At 46.6% G+C, this 16,454-nt stretch overlaps 1 protein-coding gene across 1 annotated transcript in view; it reads right to left on the bottom strand.

Moving 5' to 3' along the window:
* Positions 1-16,454, bottom strand: part of TMEM178B (transmembrane protein 178B) — a 405,178-nt gene that overhangs the window by 256,281 nt on the left and 132,443 nt on the right. Inside the window, exon 2 of the mRNA XM_049775451.1 lies at positions 7,462-7,575. Within this exon, the coding sequence (XP_049631408.1) occupies positions 7,462-7,575 (114 nt within the window). The remainder of the gene's footprint in view (positions 1-7,461; positions 7,576-16,454) is intronic.

The following is a 16,454-nucleotide window of genomic DNA, read 5'->3' as shown; positions in this document are numbered from 1 at the left end:
ATGGGCAAAGTGCTTGCTTTGCACATGGCTTACAAGGCTCGATCCCCAGTATCCTATAGAGTCCCATGGGCACTGTCAGTAGTGATTCCTATGTGTAGAGCCAGGAGTAACCCCTGAGTATTATCAGATGTGGCTCCAAAACAAGCAAACAAAAAAAAAATTCAAGAAATAATGGTCAGACTGTAAAACACAAACAAGCCAGCAATGCACAGGTGAGAGAGTAGCTTTGTCATTTGTTTTGATTTTCCCTTGCCATGAATCCTGGCTGAAGGTCCACACAGCAGTCTGTGCTCTCTGAGTAGCTAATAAACATGAAACAAACAGAATGAGTCTCGCCTGGTTTCCATCTGATACGGCTGCATCCTAAGTGCAGAGCAGAGCACCTTTCCACAGCCCCTCCAGCATCTAGCACCGAGCTTTAGCCAGGAATACTGAATGAGGAAGGAAACAAAGGGAGGCAGGGGCAGGCAGGTTGTGCCCAGTTCTCCCTTGTGGTATCCCTCTCAGCCTGCACAGCCGGAAGAAAACAACTTCCAATCTGCAGGAGCTTCAAGAATGCCTCCAGGCCAGACTTCCAACTAATTCTCAGCACAAAATTGGCCCCGTGCATTCAGATGAATTGTGGCTTGAAAACTTGCAATCATGCCAGTGCGGTAGGTTTGGGATTTGTTGCAGAACATGGAAAGCTTTAGCAAGAGTCTTGTACTTTATTCCCCACCCCCTCCCTTCCCTGTTCCTAAGGCCATAGGAGTTAACCCTCTCTTCTCTCCTTCATAGGCATAGTTAACTCTGCTAGTGTGGACATTTAAAAGGGCCTGCCTGCTGCCTGTATTTTTAATTTTTGTACTGAAATTATCTTGGTTCAAGAACATTTGTAAGTTTCTCATTAGCATTGAAACACTAGACATTGTTTTTACTCATTTCTGTTTGTTTTTTGGGGGCCCATGCCAATGGTGCTAAGGGGTTACTCCTGGCTCTGTACTCAAGAATAACTCCTGGAAGGCTCAGAGGACAGTTTGGGATGCTAGATATTAAACCCAGTCAGCCACATATAAGGCAAGCAAGCACTCTATCTGGTATGCTAGTGCTCCAGCCCTATATTTACTCCTTTATAATTCCACCAAAAGTCCTATGACCATCTTCCACAATGCAACCGATGCCTTCATCTGATTTATTCTCCCTTCCCCTCATGCACCACCACCTTCCAAGGACTGAAAACTAAAAATACTCTTAGGAGAGAATCTAACACATGCATGCCTTAGCACAAACTAGCTTAGCTCAATGAAGTGACTTGTCTTGTCAGAGATCGTGGGTAGGTGACAGAGTTGGGGTAAGTATGACAGGCAGGGGATGGAAGAAGGCCAGAGTTCCAGTAAAGTTGTGATGCCACATTGTGGGCATAGATTCTCTGCTGGGTTTGTGCAGGACTGAGCACTGGTGAGTCCAGGATAGACAGAGGCAGCTTGAAGGTCCAGAAAGGCTCGCAATGTTCCTGGCTGAGGAAGCACCAAAAAGACAAGGACAGGCAGGCAAAGAGCCAATATGCCAAACTGCTTGCAGCATATGGGGCTGCTGAATGGTATGGGCTCTGGGCTTTTATGCTCCAGCCCTCTTGGGGCTGGCTTCTGGCTTTCCATGACCCCCACGGATGCCAGTGTTACTAATCAGAGGCAGCTCTCAACAGATTGCACACAGTAAGAGCCTCTGGCTGGTTGGGTTAGAGGCGGGTGCAGGGAGAAAGAACTGGTTGATACCCGCTGGGAGCCTGGAGCTTCCAAGGTCTGGGTTGTTTACCTCATTAGGAAGTTTTACATAACATCAGCCAAAAAAGCTGAAGGGGAAAAAATAGTTAGAGGGAGTCTGCTGAAGTTCAGTCCTGGGTTCTGAGTGGCTGAGCCAAACCAAGATGGCATCCCCTGGCTCCATGGCTTGCTCACCCAGCCAGCACTGAAGCTAAGACATAAAGAGGATATTTATGCTCCTAGGATGGAGTTCCAAAGCACCATAGGAGGAGTGTGGACAGGAAGAAAAAGGAGGCTGTCATGTTAGAACTGTGCTTCTTATCACAGGCCCTTCAGTGGTCAACATGCATCTTGTCATAAGCGGGGATGGCTGGGAAAAAGTGGAACAAGACTATACCAGGCAGTTCCCTGGTAGGGAGATTCTAGGTTTGAATGCATGAAAGGAAAGTTCTCCAGGGTACAGGATCAGGCTGATTAAAGGCACTGTCCTCAAGAAATGGAAGAGACAAGGGGCCAGGGGCTAAGGTCAAGGCCAGAAAGCTGAGTCAGTTCCAGGTGCAAGGAGAAGCTTAAGTCTGCAAATGTGTGTGTGTGCACAAGTCTGTGTATGTGCATATGTGTTTACATGAGTGTGTGTGTGAATTATGTGTTTGCTCTGTGAGATATGTATACATGTGTGTTCGTGGGGGAGCGCAGCGTGGCCTCAGGAGAAAGGGTGGGGAAAAGGTCATCTTGTCCCCTTCCTGTCCAGCCAGAAGTGTGCCATGTGACCATCTGAACTAATTAGCTGAACTTTCAGTCTTGACAGATGGAGTTTTGAAAAAACTCTGATTTTCTTGGCTCTCAGCCTCCTGAAAGGTAACGAGATAATCAGATGCCAGAAAGTGGGGTATGCTTCCTACTTTCCATTGCTGGTGAGATCAACTGTGCCCTGAAAAAGCAATCAGGGCTCCCAAGCAGGGGGGCTCTCTCAGGGGCTAAATCCTGCAAGCTAAGCAGAGATTACGGGGCCACCTTTGTAGGCCCTGGGCCCCTTAGTTCCTGGAAGCTGGAAGCTCCTTTTTTGTTTGTTTGGGTTTTGTTTTGTTTGTTTTAGGGTTTTTATTTTTTTTTTTTTAGTTTTTGGGTCACACCCAGTGGTGCTCAGGGGTTACTCCTAGCTCTGTGCTCAGAAATCACTCCTGGCAGACTGGGTGGACCATATGAGTTGCCAGGATTCAAACCAGGGTCCGTCCTGTGTTGGCCATGTGTAAGGCAGATGCCTTACGGCTGTGCTATAGCTCTGGCCCCAAAGCTCTTTTTTCATAGGTGGGCAGAGCAACCAAAGGCTGGACAAGATCATTGAGGGTCTTGGGGCCCACTAGGGTCAGCAGGTACATAGGAAGGCAGGTGAAGGACTTCTCAGCCTGTCAAATATCTTCTCATAGATGCAGTGAATTTTTCAAAACCTACTGCCTAATTTTAATCCAAATTGAGCTTTTGTTGAGAAATTCTTATATTACAGTGCACAGCCACTTTCAAATTCCTGCTAAAAAAGCTATAACGTGAGTTTTGTAAAAATTCAAAATATTTTCTAAAAGATGTTTCAGGGGAAAGTGGGATTAAATTTGTTTTCTTTAGCAGAAAGTATCTACCAGGGGAAATTACAGAATTAGGTATTTGGGTTCAATTACAAAATGACAACCAACCTATCAAATGCATTCACTTAGATCCTATCAAATGCATTCGCTAAGATCCCATTGACAATATTTAATAATTCAAGACACTCAAATAAGTAATCAATCTAATATGTTTTCATTTCCAAAGCTTGATATTACAGAATTTCTACTTTAGGGCCAGAGAGATAGTATAGTGGGTAGGGTGTTTGCCTTCCATGCAGTCAACCTGGCTTTGATCCCCTATATACCAGAAGGTCTCCTGAGCACTACTAGTAGCAATTCCTGAGTGCAGAGCCAGGAGTAAGTCCAGGTGTGGCCCAAAACAAAAACAAAAATCTGTTTTTACTTTATTTCAGAGGGGGATGATATGCTACTTCCCTCCTCATTCTAGCAGTATTTAACTCTAAACAATAAAAAGTGATATTTTCTGTGCCATTTGTGAACAATGAAAAATGGTATTTTCTGTGTCAGGCTGTGAAAGTGGCTGATGAACCTTCACCAAAGGATACCTCTATTCACCTACCATGGAATCCCTGAAACCTTAGGGTTTTTTTAATCATTTAAGAACAGATCTAAGAGTGGGGGCAAAACAGTGGGCAGTACACTTGCTTTGAACGTAGCTGACCTATATTCGGTTCCCTGCATTCCATAAGGTCTCCACCAAGCACCCCAGAGTAATCCCTAAATACAGAACCAGGACATAGACAGGTGTGATAAAAACGAATATATCTATAGGCTAAAGAAAGTACAGGGGAAAGCATTTGCTTTGCATGCAGCTAATCCTGGTTTGACACCCAAAACCCTGAAACCCCATCAGTGCATATCATTCCCTGAGCACCATTAGGAGTGATTCCTGCAGAGTCAGAAATAAACCTTGAGTACCCTACTACATGTGGAGCCCCCCCCCCTAAAAACTAGTATAAAAGCTCTCTTGTCACCCAAACACACTGCATTAACTGCTCCCTAGGTTTTGCAGATTTCAATAGCATTAATGTTTGGAAATTAGAAACCTGAAGATCCCAGGCATAGAGAAACCCCAACAAGTTCAAGGCCAGCCTCTCTTGTCAATGCCCCCTGACCATATTTTCAGTGATGTTCTGAGGAACCCTCTGTGTGAATCCCAGAGACACCCCAATGCATGGCAAAAGAGCACACCCAATTTTTCTTGTTAGCAAGGCTGTGCCACTGACACAAAAATCATTCCCCTGCTTACGAAAAATTTCACAAACCATCTTCATTAATTGAAGCAATTACACTCTGTGGTGATTATCTCAGTTCCTTGTAATTATTTTCTTTGTGAATATATTTCTCACCCCCAGCCTTCCTCAACCTCTAGACAGGAGGCCCTCAAAGAGCTCCCTGTGACCTCAGACTCTGCTAATGTCTGATATGGAAAGAAACTTGCCAACAGGTTAACGCATGGGAGTAAACCCAAACTTGCTCTGCCAACAACTTCTTCCTTTCTTGATTCTGAGACATCCCCATAATTTAAGGTATATTTAAGTGACAATCCACAAAAGCTTATCAGCATCCTGAAATTCCCTTTGATAAGCTGGAGCAATAGTTCAGCAATTAAGACATCTGCCTTGCACGCAGCGAACCTGGATTCAATACCCAGCATTCCATATGGTCCCTCAGATTGCCAGGAATAATTCCTGAGTGCCAAGCCAGGAGTATCTCCAGAGTATCACCAGGTTTTGGGGACCAAAAAAAAAAGAATCCCTTTGAGGAAATAAAGTGATATGCATGATGCCCTCTCCCTTCAGTAATAATATTGCAAACCAGAGTGCCTCAAGAAGCAAAGGAAGAAAGAGAGTGAGAGAGTAAAAGAAAGTGGAAAGGAAAACTTGGAGCATTGGTGGCAGTAACTATGAACTGGTGAAGGGATGTGTGTTGGATATTGTATGACTGAAACTCAACCATGAACAACTTTGGAATTATGTATCTCACAGTGAATCAATTAAAATGTGTCTTAAAAATTTTTTTAAAATAAAAGAAAGTCCCTCTGTGGCCCTGTGATATATTCCCCCACCTAAACTATCTCAACACATAAAAAGCAACCATTGTGAGGTCCCCTAATATTATATGGAGGATTAAGTGTCATTCTCAAAAAAAGTGGTGGGGGGGACAAATGAGTGACTGACCAGTAGAGACACAAAAGCCAGGTTCCCCATGTTCAAATCCAATAGAGGAGGCAAGAAGATGTCTCACACAATTTGTGCTGGAGCACAAGCCCGAGTTGTGGAGGGCCCAGGTTTTCCAAGCCTAGCTCTGCATGGGTGTGGTCATGGTGTCTGGGCAGCATCCCTGGACACAAGCAGACTTGCATCACTGAGCTCCGGCATGGAACCACCTGTCCAGTGAGCTGATTATCACAAAAAGTAGTCTGGGTGCCCTGAGCCCTGCTGAGGAGCTCATCACTCACCTCCAGAAAAAAAAAATTAAATTAGTATGTGGCATGCTTAGCTCATGGCCTGGCATAGGTTATTCCTGATCATCAGGTGTCCCAGCAGTGAGTATGGGCCACAGAGGGGTGGCATTGTGGCTAATGCCCTCCCATCCCCATCCCTATCATTCTGGCCATGTCAGACCACTGCTGTTTGGCAACAATCACCCAGATCCAAGCTTCTTCCTGAGAGGAACATGTAACTGCTCAGCTCTGTCATCACATTCCCCAATCCCCTCATCCCCATTCTGGTGGTTTGATCAAAATCAAACTGAAACATGCAAGAAACCTGCCGGGTCACATGCATGCAAGTCTACTAGCAATAAAAGAGGAAAATGCTTAGTACAGCCTTCTGCAAAGTTCACCCATGCCAGGTCCTTGTTACCAAAAACAATTAAAGAACTGAGGACCCAGGGTGAGGCTTAGGCCTCACAGGAAGGAGTACCTGGGTTTGATTCCTGCTGTCGTACAATGAAAATTAAATTGAAATGAAAGGCCCAGAACCAGGTAGGGAGCACAGAGGTTATGCATATATACTTTATGCATACAAGTCACCCTGATTCGGTCTCTGAAGCCCTGGGACCTTCCCTAGCACTGCTTGGTGTGGCTCTGGAAACCCTGTGCTAAGCATTACTGAGATCCCTGATGGTCCACAGCACTGAAGGGCCCAAGCAGCACCCCATCCTTGGGCCGAATCACTGAAGCACTAGCAGTTTGACCAAGTATCAGTGTGAGAGTCCCCTGGGCCACCTAAAGACCACCCTGAAGATGCTCCCCAAAATTAAATCTTTTATATAAAACATAAACTGAATATCACGTATGAACATAAACTGAATCCAAACCATGTGGTATTATGTGCAAAGAATGCAGCAGACAGTGGCTAAGCCAACAGAAGGACTTGCTTCCCGACCCCCTCCCTACCGCCATGAACGTACAGCCTATCGAATGGAAGGGAAAAGATCAGCTGACTGCCCATTAGGTCATGACTCATCACAATCTCAGAGAACCCCTTGGCCTCCCCATCCCTATATCTACAGGAGTCTGTACAGCTAAGACAAGTGGGTACATGTGAGTTGAGAACCCCATCCTCCCCGTGAGTAAATCGCCAATACAAAGTATCCAGGCAAAACCTGTTGCAACCACAAGTTACTCTCAGCTTTGATGGAGGCTGAGTTACCAGGCCATGAGGGGTTTGTTTGGTTCACAGCCTAGATGAAGTGTGACAGACCTTGGGGTTCACAGCCTTGATAGAGTGTGCCACGTCTCTGGGGTTCACAGATTGCCACAATAATTCTTCCTTGCCTCAGAGGGCACCAGGAATCCCAGGAGGGCTGGCTCAGGTGAAGTGACAACAAGAATCCCTAACTTCTGGATGTTTTCTGCTCTGGGGTTGGTTGATGGGCTATTTTCTGAAAACAAAGGTCCTAAATCGAATCAGGAACACTGCAGAAAACCAACCAAGCAGGTTCTGAACCACCAAAAGGAAATGTCAGCCAGGAAATGTCAACGAGACCCTCCCACGCTCAGGAGATGTAGGCTGTGGTGGTGAGTCTCCCCACCACCCTGACGCTCTCCAAAGGTCACAGTCCCCCAAGAGGGAAAGCAGGGTACTTACGCAGGGCGTGCCACTCATCCTGGCGGATGGTCTTCGTGATGTTGAACGTGAGGTTCCTAGGGATGGTGGCTGAGGAGTAGTGGTATTTGATATAGGTGCACCGCTCAATTTCTCCTGGTGAAGAGAAGGAAAGGCAACAGTCAACAAGCAGCCATGTCATGGGGTCTAGCCCCCCTTTATAGCCTGGGGTAAGGGCCTTCTTTATATTAGGCCTAGGGATATCTATTGTCTTAGAGGGCTATACACCATTCCAACAAGAAGCACTAAGACCATCCAATGTTTCTGTTTCAAAGGGAAACCCATGGCTAGGATCATGGGAAGAGTGAAGTTTGGGCAGAGAGCTGTCTGTTCAGGATGTAGCAGCTCTATCTGTTAAACTTAAAGACAACCAAGGCTGGTTTGGGGTTTGTTTTCATTCGGGGGCACCGCTTCACAAATCTGCCATGTTTGCAAATTCCAAAAACTAAGCCCAGCATCCCCCCCCCACGACCTGCCCTCTATAGGCAACAGTACTGTTTATCTGGGCTATATGAAAACTCAGTGTCAGCGCATTGTGAAGAATCCTGAAGGAATGACAGTTAAGGAGGCAGAAGCGAGTTTAAAATCTAGATTTGCAGGCAAGAGAGATAATAGAGCAAGTAGGATGCTTGTCTTGTATGCTAACAAACCAGAGTCAAACCCCAGCACTGCATACGATTCACCCAAGCACTGCCAGGAGTGACCCTTAAATACTACAAGGTGTAGTCCCAAAATTATAAAAAGGAAGAGAATCTCATTTTGCACCTAAATTGAATTTGTTGACAGCTCTGGCTCGTGACTGAGTTTTAATTTATATGTGATGGTACCTGAGGAACTGAGTGAGAGGCTTGATCTGTGACTCCCTTATCTGGAAGAAATATTATAATTACTGGGGTGCACTGGAGCCCAACTTATAGCAGACACCGTCCATATGAATGGTGCTCATGGTCAGCATCAGGGACCCTCACTGCCTCTACCCCTGTCCTCAATGGTCCAGAAATCTCTCATACACTCACCCCAGCCTAATTCATCACACACTACTAGGAAAAATAGCTTCAGATGTCTCCATGGCCTGCATGTACCTTTAGACCTCAAGGCCACACACTCTCAGTTCCTCCCTCATTTTCCACATACAGTCTCATCTTTCACCTAGTCTAAGACCTCTCAGAGCACACCCCTCAAATGATTCCCCGGAACCCACTTGAGATACACCTTAGAGATATCCCTGGAATCTGCCTTTCCTGTCCATCCATGCTTCTTCTGTGACAAGTGGACATAAACAACAGTCCAGCCCAGCCAGGAGCCACATTCAAGGACCAGATAGTAAGACGTGAAGATGATTTAGGTGTGTGACCCCATTTGACTTCCCCAAGGTCAAGGAATTGATGGTCACTGCCAGTGACCCATCATCTCCCATGACCCAATGGAGCAGGACTCATTCCTTCTTTCGTCTCTGGAGAATTAGAAAATTGGACTCAACAAGGGAGAGCCTCTTTTGTCCTTGTGATTAATTTTATTTTACTTCTTTTTACTGGGTGGTAATGGTGAGTACATTATAAATCAGCCAAGACAAGCTACGTTTTCACAAAATTAACAAAAGAAACTAAGATGTTCCTATTCAAAGCAAACATGTCTGGCATCTAGTCAACTATATTTAAAAAAAAAAAAAAGTTATACTAAAGCAAAGGTATTCATTCAAAATAGTGGTTGGAGAGATAGTACAGCAGGTATGTTACTTGTCTCACACACGACCAAGCTAGGTTTGATCACTGGCATCCACCAGGAGTGACCCCCGAGCATAGAGCCAGGAGTAACCCCTGAGCCTATAACCAGGATTAACTGTTGAGCAGAGTCAAGAGAGACCCTTGATCATAGAACCAGGAATGGTGCCTGAGGTCAAAGCCAGGAGTAATCCTTGAAAATTACCAGGTAGAGCCAAAGAAAATAATAATATTAATCAAAACAGGTTATGATGCAATGACTCATTGGGGGTGATGGACTGTTATAGGTGTCCAGAGCACCCACTTCTTCCTCCATTAGACACTGAAGACAGAGGCTTCACAGTCATAGGAAGGGAGGCTGAAGAAATGGTGTGGGAGCTGAGAACAGTCTATCAAAGCTGTCTACAATTATAACCCAATGGGCAGCAAGGGGAAAATAAAAGGACAGGAGGAAGTGAAGAAGAAAAGAAAATGGAGGTGGGGTAAAGGGTAGAGGGCTGGAAGGAGGAGAACTGACCACTGACTATGATGTAGGATATGGACAGCTTAGCATGGATATGGCCTGCACAGGAGATCCTGGGAGATCAATTTTGCTAATGCTGTTGCTCAGCTTGTCAAGTTCCACACCTGGACAGGTGCATGTTGGCCCTGCCAGAAGGCTGTCTCTGTCTAAATTGGCACTACCGTGGCTCATGAACTGGCAGCTGCTCTGAGACAAGGGCCTGAGGCCCTCCTTGGCTCTAATTGGGCCCTCTTCACCTTGAGCCCAATGCCATGGATTCCATCCTTGCTGCTTCACCCTGCGGCTTTCTCCCTTACCACCAGTCTGCCTGGTCTAGGAAGAGGAGAGACAACTTGTCCGGGGCTAAGAACAAGTTGTTGACTGATGTGACAGGGATGTCACATGGCCAGTTGGTCTGGGTGTTGGGGGGTGAGCAGTCTGGGTGGAGAATCTCACTATTTATTTGCTTTGCCTCAGGGAGGTGAGCATCCCAGTTTTGACAGCAATTAAATTCGAGAAACTCAAATATTGCCTCCAAAGGAAGGCAAAATATTTACATGTGTGTGTGCAGGTCCTGTCAGTGTGCTGGGCTCTGGTAAACACAAGCACCATCTGGGCACCTACTGTGTGTGCCCAGAATGTGGTTCCTTTGCAGAGAAATGCACAGAGGACGGCAGCGCAGAAGCCCAGGACTCTCTCTGCAACCATCAAAGTCACTTTCCTAATCTTATCTTCCAGCTAAGAGGAGCTGAATGTACTCCCCTACTCAGAAGGGGGTGGGAGGAGGCAGCAGGGTGGTCCCTGGGGACCCGCCACCCCTCACAGAGCTCCGCCTCCTGCAGATCAGGCAGCTGGCGGATCACTGAGCCGAGGAGCCAGAGACAATAAAGCTGAGTCAGTTGTGGCGAGAGGACAAGAGGATATGGGACAGCACAAGAGACACCACTGATGTCCAGGGCATCCAGGACATCCCCCAGGCCTGTGTTGCACAGAGCAGGCACCAGGCAGAGAGAGACAAAGCCCTTCCCTCCTTCTCCCCTTTCCATCCCTGCAGCTTTCCCATAGTTTGCACTATAGCTGCACTTGCTTCTCCCTCTGCAATAAATCAACTATCTTCAGTAGCAATGAGAAAACCACAAACAAGGAGCACTGGAAGCTAAGTCCATCCCTTTTCTCCACAGGGTCATTTCTTTGTATTTTCCTTTTATAAGATTTTTAATAAAAAATTCTTTAATTGTGGGTGCTGAAAGTGATATGCATGATACCCCTGCAGTCACAATTTTGCAATCCACAAGATCATTTCTAAGCCTTTGAGACAGCCATGAGTACAGTGAAACAAAGAGGCCCCCCCACAGTGATGTCCACCCCTAATGGATGGCCATGTCTGATATGAGCCTTCATGAGATGGTCTCAAAGCATTGGGACCTGGACACCAGGAGCAACAGCAGCCACCAGCACTTACACAATGATACATATATATAAGTGTCTTCAGAGACACTTTCTCCAGCCATGGACTCCTTTCAACACCCTGTCTTCCCTTGAAATGCCCCCACTCCACCCCATTTGTGCCATTTTCACCTGGGGCACAGTAATCTGGCTGAAAAACCACTTCTAGAGACTATAAATTTTCATACAATCCCTCCTGGGAGGCCAGAGCTCTGATGTACAGTGGACCTGGAGACAGCTGTGCACATGTGGGGAGGAGTAGAGCCACCAAATGCAACACAAACACTAAGTTCTTGGCATTCCTCTTACTTGCATCTGCCGTCCTCCAGCCCAGGCTCCTGATGTGGACAGCATGGGCAGCCCTTTCCATCCAGAGACTTATTTATTTATTTATTTGCTTATTTATTTATTTATTTATTTATTTATTTGTTTATTTATTTATTTATTTATTTATGGTTTTTGGTGACTGGATGACTGGAAGATTCCCTGGAAACCAGGATGATTGCTGCAAAATGAATTGTCCCTAAAAAGAACTCTAGATAGCTTCTGATGAAGGAAGATACCAGGTGCTAGAACTTCCCTTTCAGGGATGCCACCAAAAAATTAGTAACCTAGGGCAGTGGTCGGCAACCTGTGGCTCTCGAGCCACATGTGGCTCTTTACACTTTTAATTTGGCTCTTCTGTGTGCTGGGCAGCCGCTCCAAGAGTCAGGACCCTGCTCCTAGCCTTAGTCAGTGCGCACCCTGTGTGGCTCTCAAAATAAATTTCAATTGTGGTTTTGGCTAGACTTGGCTCAGTTGAAAAAAAGGTTGCTGACCACTGCCCTAGGGTATATCTGCATGAAACCTTCAGCCTCAGCCCACCAGAAGTCATCTGATCTCTCTCACCCCCTGGCCAGGGGCCTCTGAGTCATCTTTCTTGCCTAAGGCTTCTGCTTTGTGCTTCATGAATGAAGAGATTAAATAGAACACAGGGAAGAACCGGAGACTCAGACTCTGACTTCCTCCTTAAAGGATAATCTATCAGCAACAGCCAAAAAAAAAAAATGGGGGTGTGACAGAGTGGGGTTAGAACTGCTTCTTGGTGAGGCAGGTGGCAAATCTCTGATTTCTTTACATCAGGGGTATAGGAAGCATTAGGAAAGGGAGTGCAGGTGCCATATGGAGGTTGAAGGTTGGAGATTATGAGAAAACCATTTTGGTGCTGAAAGGGCAATGAAGCAAGCCAGGCAGGTTGGCAGAGCCACAAAGGTCAGTGAGGATGAGTGGTCCACACCCCAGCACCATCTCCAAATGCGGTGTGAAATGCCTTTCCCCAACTTCACTGACCACAGCAACCTGTAGTGCTGACAAGCACTTTTCCAGAACTGGAGGGGGGTTATTTTCAGAATGCTCCTGCCCTGCCCTTTCTTCTTTAGCATCTTCTTTCCTCCCCAACCACCCCAGATGTTCCCAGCTGCAGGATTGGCAAGATTTAGTGCCACTGCAGACAGCCAGCAAGAAGGTTTTATTTTCTTCATACTAGAAGTATCCTCTTATTTTTCTTTGCAGAGAAACTCCGAAGCAGTGATCATGGGGGCCCAGGAGCCACTCCCAGTGATGCTCATTCAATAAGGTCATGTGGTTCAATGTGTTGCTAGAGCCCAAAGATGCCGGGAGATAACACCAGGGATATCCCAGTAGTGCTTGGGGAAGCAAGAGGTGCCAGGGATCCAACTCAGATCCTTGCACATGCAAGGCAACTGACCTTGACCACTGAACACTCTCCCTGGCCCCTACAACTTCGTTTGTAATGCTATAAATGCACTGCATTGCAATGCTCAGGTGATATGCTATTAGCCCCCCATCACCTTTTAAATGTTTGTTGTTTTTTTTTGTGCATGGCAGATAAATATTTTTCTACTGGTTATCACATAACTGCTTGCTATCAGCATAGATCAGGGATTAGGTCTTAACCTTGTGCTCAGTCACTTGATCTCTCCCCCCACACACACACACACACACCACTGCAGGGCCAGGAGACAGTGCAGCAGTTAATGCATATTATCTAGCATGTGCCTGATCCACCTCTGATTCCTGCTACAACATGAAACCTAAGCATAAAGTGTGTGTCCCTGAAGACCCCATTACTGCTAGAAAGATGGCCTGGGTATACCCAGCACTGCAGGCACCCAGAGGACCCTGCACTGAATGCACAAGGCCTGGTGGACCAAGAACTGTCCCCGGGTCCTTCTGACCCTCTAGAACACTGCTAGAAAATCCCCCAAAGTCCAATTCCCAAAGGCTAGCTCCCTCATTTCTGACCCCTCAACCTATCCCTTAACTCCTTCTGTTGGCTAGGATCATGGACCATTTCTTTGTATATTAATCATGAATTTCCATTTCCAGCAAAAGCTTTGAGACTGGGAGGGCAGTGGGGGGAGGGAGCTGGCAATGTTTTCAATGTTCCCTAGGGTTCTTCCTGTCAGCAGTCACTCAGCAATACTGTTTGAGTAGCAGCTACTGCACCAAAAACATCAGCTCGATTTCCCATTCACGTGTGATAGCCCCATTTCACAGATATGAACACAAAGGCCAGACAGATACCGCATTGCTCATGGTCTGTCTAAGATCTAATCTGACACCTAAAACCTTCCTCTTCTCCTCTCTGGCTTTTCTCTTGCAATAGCACTCGCCCCTTCTTTAAAGACCTTTTGTGTTGGAATTAAATTTGTATGATTAAAATTCAATGATCAGCAATATTAAGCCTGTATCTCATAGTAATTTAATAAAATGTTTCAAAAAAATGCCCAGCATTGGGCACTGCACAAGCCTGTATATGTGCACACATGCTTCTACACACAAACACAAGGATGCACTCAACGCTCTATTTTGAGCCATTACCCAGCAGACAGGGCCACCTGCCACCCATCCCATAGGGGAGGGAGCCTCTGGAGGGGGACACTAAGGTTTTGTACACAAAGTCAATATAGGCTACTTCAGGCCCTGATCTGATGGATGAAGCCCAAAGGCTGGGCTGCCAGAGTCTTCCCCCAGGGTCATTCAGTAGGAGCACTCCAAGCCACGCCTGGTCCTCAGTAAAATGGCACCACTTAGTCATGTCCATGACTCCCACACAAAGTCTGAGAACAGGAAGCAGTTAAAGGTCTGTCCAGCTACCTCCCTTCTCCCGGGTTTCAAGCCCTACCTCACAGTTCAGCACCAACTGGGTACCCTCAGGCTCCAGCACAGGTCAACATCGCTCTAAGGCTGCACAGGCATAGTCCTCAGTCTAAGACAGTGCTTCTCAAATAGTGAGGCTTGAGGCTCCGTAAAGGGGGGGGGGGGCACGTTTGACCTCAGCAAACACTGTCCTAACAAGCTAAGCCCCGTGTTTATGTCTCTGTATGTCTTTGGAGCTGAGAGTTGCTGTGTCCTGCTTCAAACCCCGCTTCGAAAAGCTATGCATTGCAAAACGTGCTCATTGTAGCCATTCATCCAGACATCACCTCTGATTAAAAAATCAGCTCAAATTATTTTATATATTTTTATTTTGTAGATTAAAGCTTTTTTTTTAATAAAGATACTATTTACAGTCGTGGGGGAGAGGGCATGACAAATGTTTTCTTCTTCCTAGGGGGGCATGACAGAAAATAATAGAGAAGCACTGGTCTAAGATTACAGACTAGCTCAGGGAATTTTGGGAACAACCGAGTCTCAGACTTGGTTACACAGAAGGAGCTGTTGGATTCCCACCCTAATCAATATTCATACTCCACCCTAGGGTGTGATCTGGTGATGGGATTATTGGATTATTCCCGACTTGGTGTTTCTCTCCCACCGAAGGGTGTGGCCTGGCTCTTGTCAATAAAAGCAGAGGTCTGAGGAAGGCAGGCGCTCATTCTTCCGGCTTCCTCCACTAAGCTGCATTCCTTCTTAGGAGCAGAGGGCTTGTGTGGTAGGATTCTTGGCTTGAGTGCTGCATTTCCTGAACCTGTACTTGTACATTTTCACTGTGTGGATTATTTCCTGTATCAATGTTTGCTTTCAGACCTATGTCTCACTAGATCCTCATTTTGGAGCCTGGAGTTCCAGTTATGGGGAACCAGGCTCAGGTGTCCCCAATGAGGCTGTTAAGCCAAAGCAGTCACTTGTTCTCTATTGTGAGTTGGGCTAGGACTCTGGATTCATTCACTCCTGCTGAATTCCCTGCTGGTCCCCACCTAGATTGCATCTGATGCTGCAGTTCCCCCAAAGGCAGGAGGAGCCTAAGCTCTCTAGCAGCTCACCAAGTCATCAGCAAAACGTTCCAGCAGCACTGCCAGTGCTGGGGGCAAAACACTGCCTATGCACACACAGCATACATGCTTGAAAATGCACCTACAAACTATACATCTTGTGTGTGTCCCCATGCATGTACACTCACACACAAACACGCACGTTTGCTTTCAAGCACATGAGCATTACACACATACACTCACATCCTTGCACATGTACACACATTTATGCATGGATAAATATATGTACATTTATCCATTTAGCATACACACTGTTGTGCATAGATACATGCACGTCCATACATGCATGAACACGTGTTATGCTTGCACATGTGTGTCACATCAATGCATATTTGTGCATGTGTGTGTACACAGGAATGCTCTTCCTTGTGACCAGCAGAGCAAGAGGCTGCCCTTGGGGGGAAGAGCCATGAGCTCCCCTCCGTTGAGTCACTACCCTAGGCCCACCTGCACCCTCACTAGCCCATCACTCAAGTGCCTCCAGAGAGGGACGAAGACAGCATAGCTTGAGCAGTGGATGCTCAGCACCACAACCTCCTTATAAAGAGAAATCCAACTGAGGTGCCTCCTAGTGTGTTGTGTGTGAGTGCAGGATCCCCTAATCTTCCCCTGTTACTCAACACCTGGCCACCCTCACCTCCAGGTACCCCCCCCCCACTCTCTGGGCTTCCCTGGATGAAGCTTCCACCCCCACTCTTCAGTGCTCAGAGAAAGGGAAAAATCGAGGGGAGGTCCCAGCACTGGGTAAGTGCACACATCTCACACCTCTTGTGGCTGGTGCCTTCTGTGCAGAGAAGATAGAGACGCCCCCCCCCCCCTTCTCACCTGAACATCCTCCCTCCTGGGCTCTGGCTGTGCTGTCACCTTGGTGGTGTTTTCTCCTCCCACAGGATGCATTTAAGTGCCACAGCACAGTCTCTGGCCCACAGAGTGAATTAAAAAAGGATTCTGGGTGCTGGACACCACCGCCCACCTTCCCATCAGGATTCTGGCTGCCTTTTTGCTTGGTTCACTCAAGCTTTCTCCTGC

This window comes from Suncus etruscus, chromosome 1, assembly GCF_024139225.1.
Source record: "Suncus etruscus isolate mSunEtr1 chromosome 1, mSunEtr1.pri.cur, whole genome shotgun sequence".
Classification (NCBI taxonomy): Eukaryota; Metazoa; Chordata; class Mammalia; order Eulipotyphla; family Soricidae; genus Suncus; species Suncus etruscus.
This window is presented reverse-complemented; position numbering and strand designations above follow the sequence as displayed.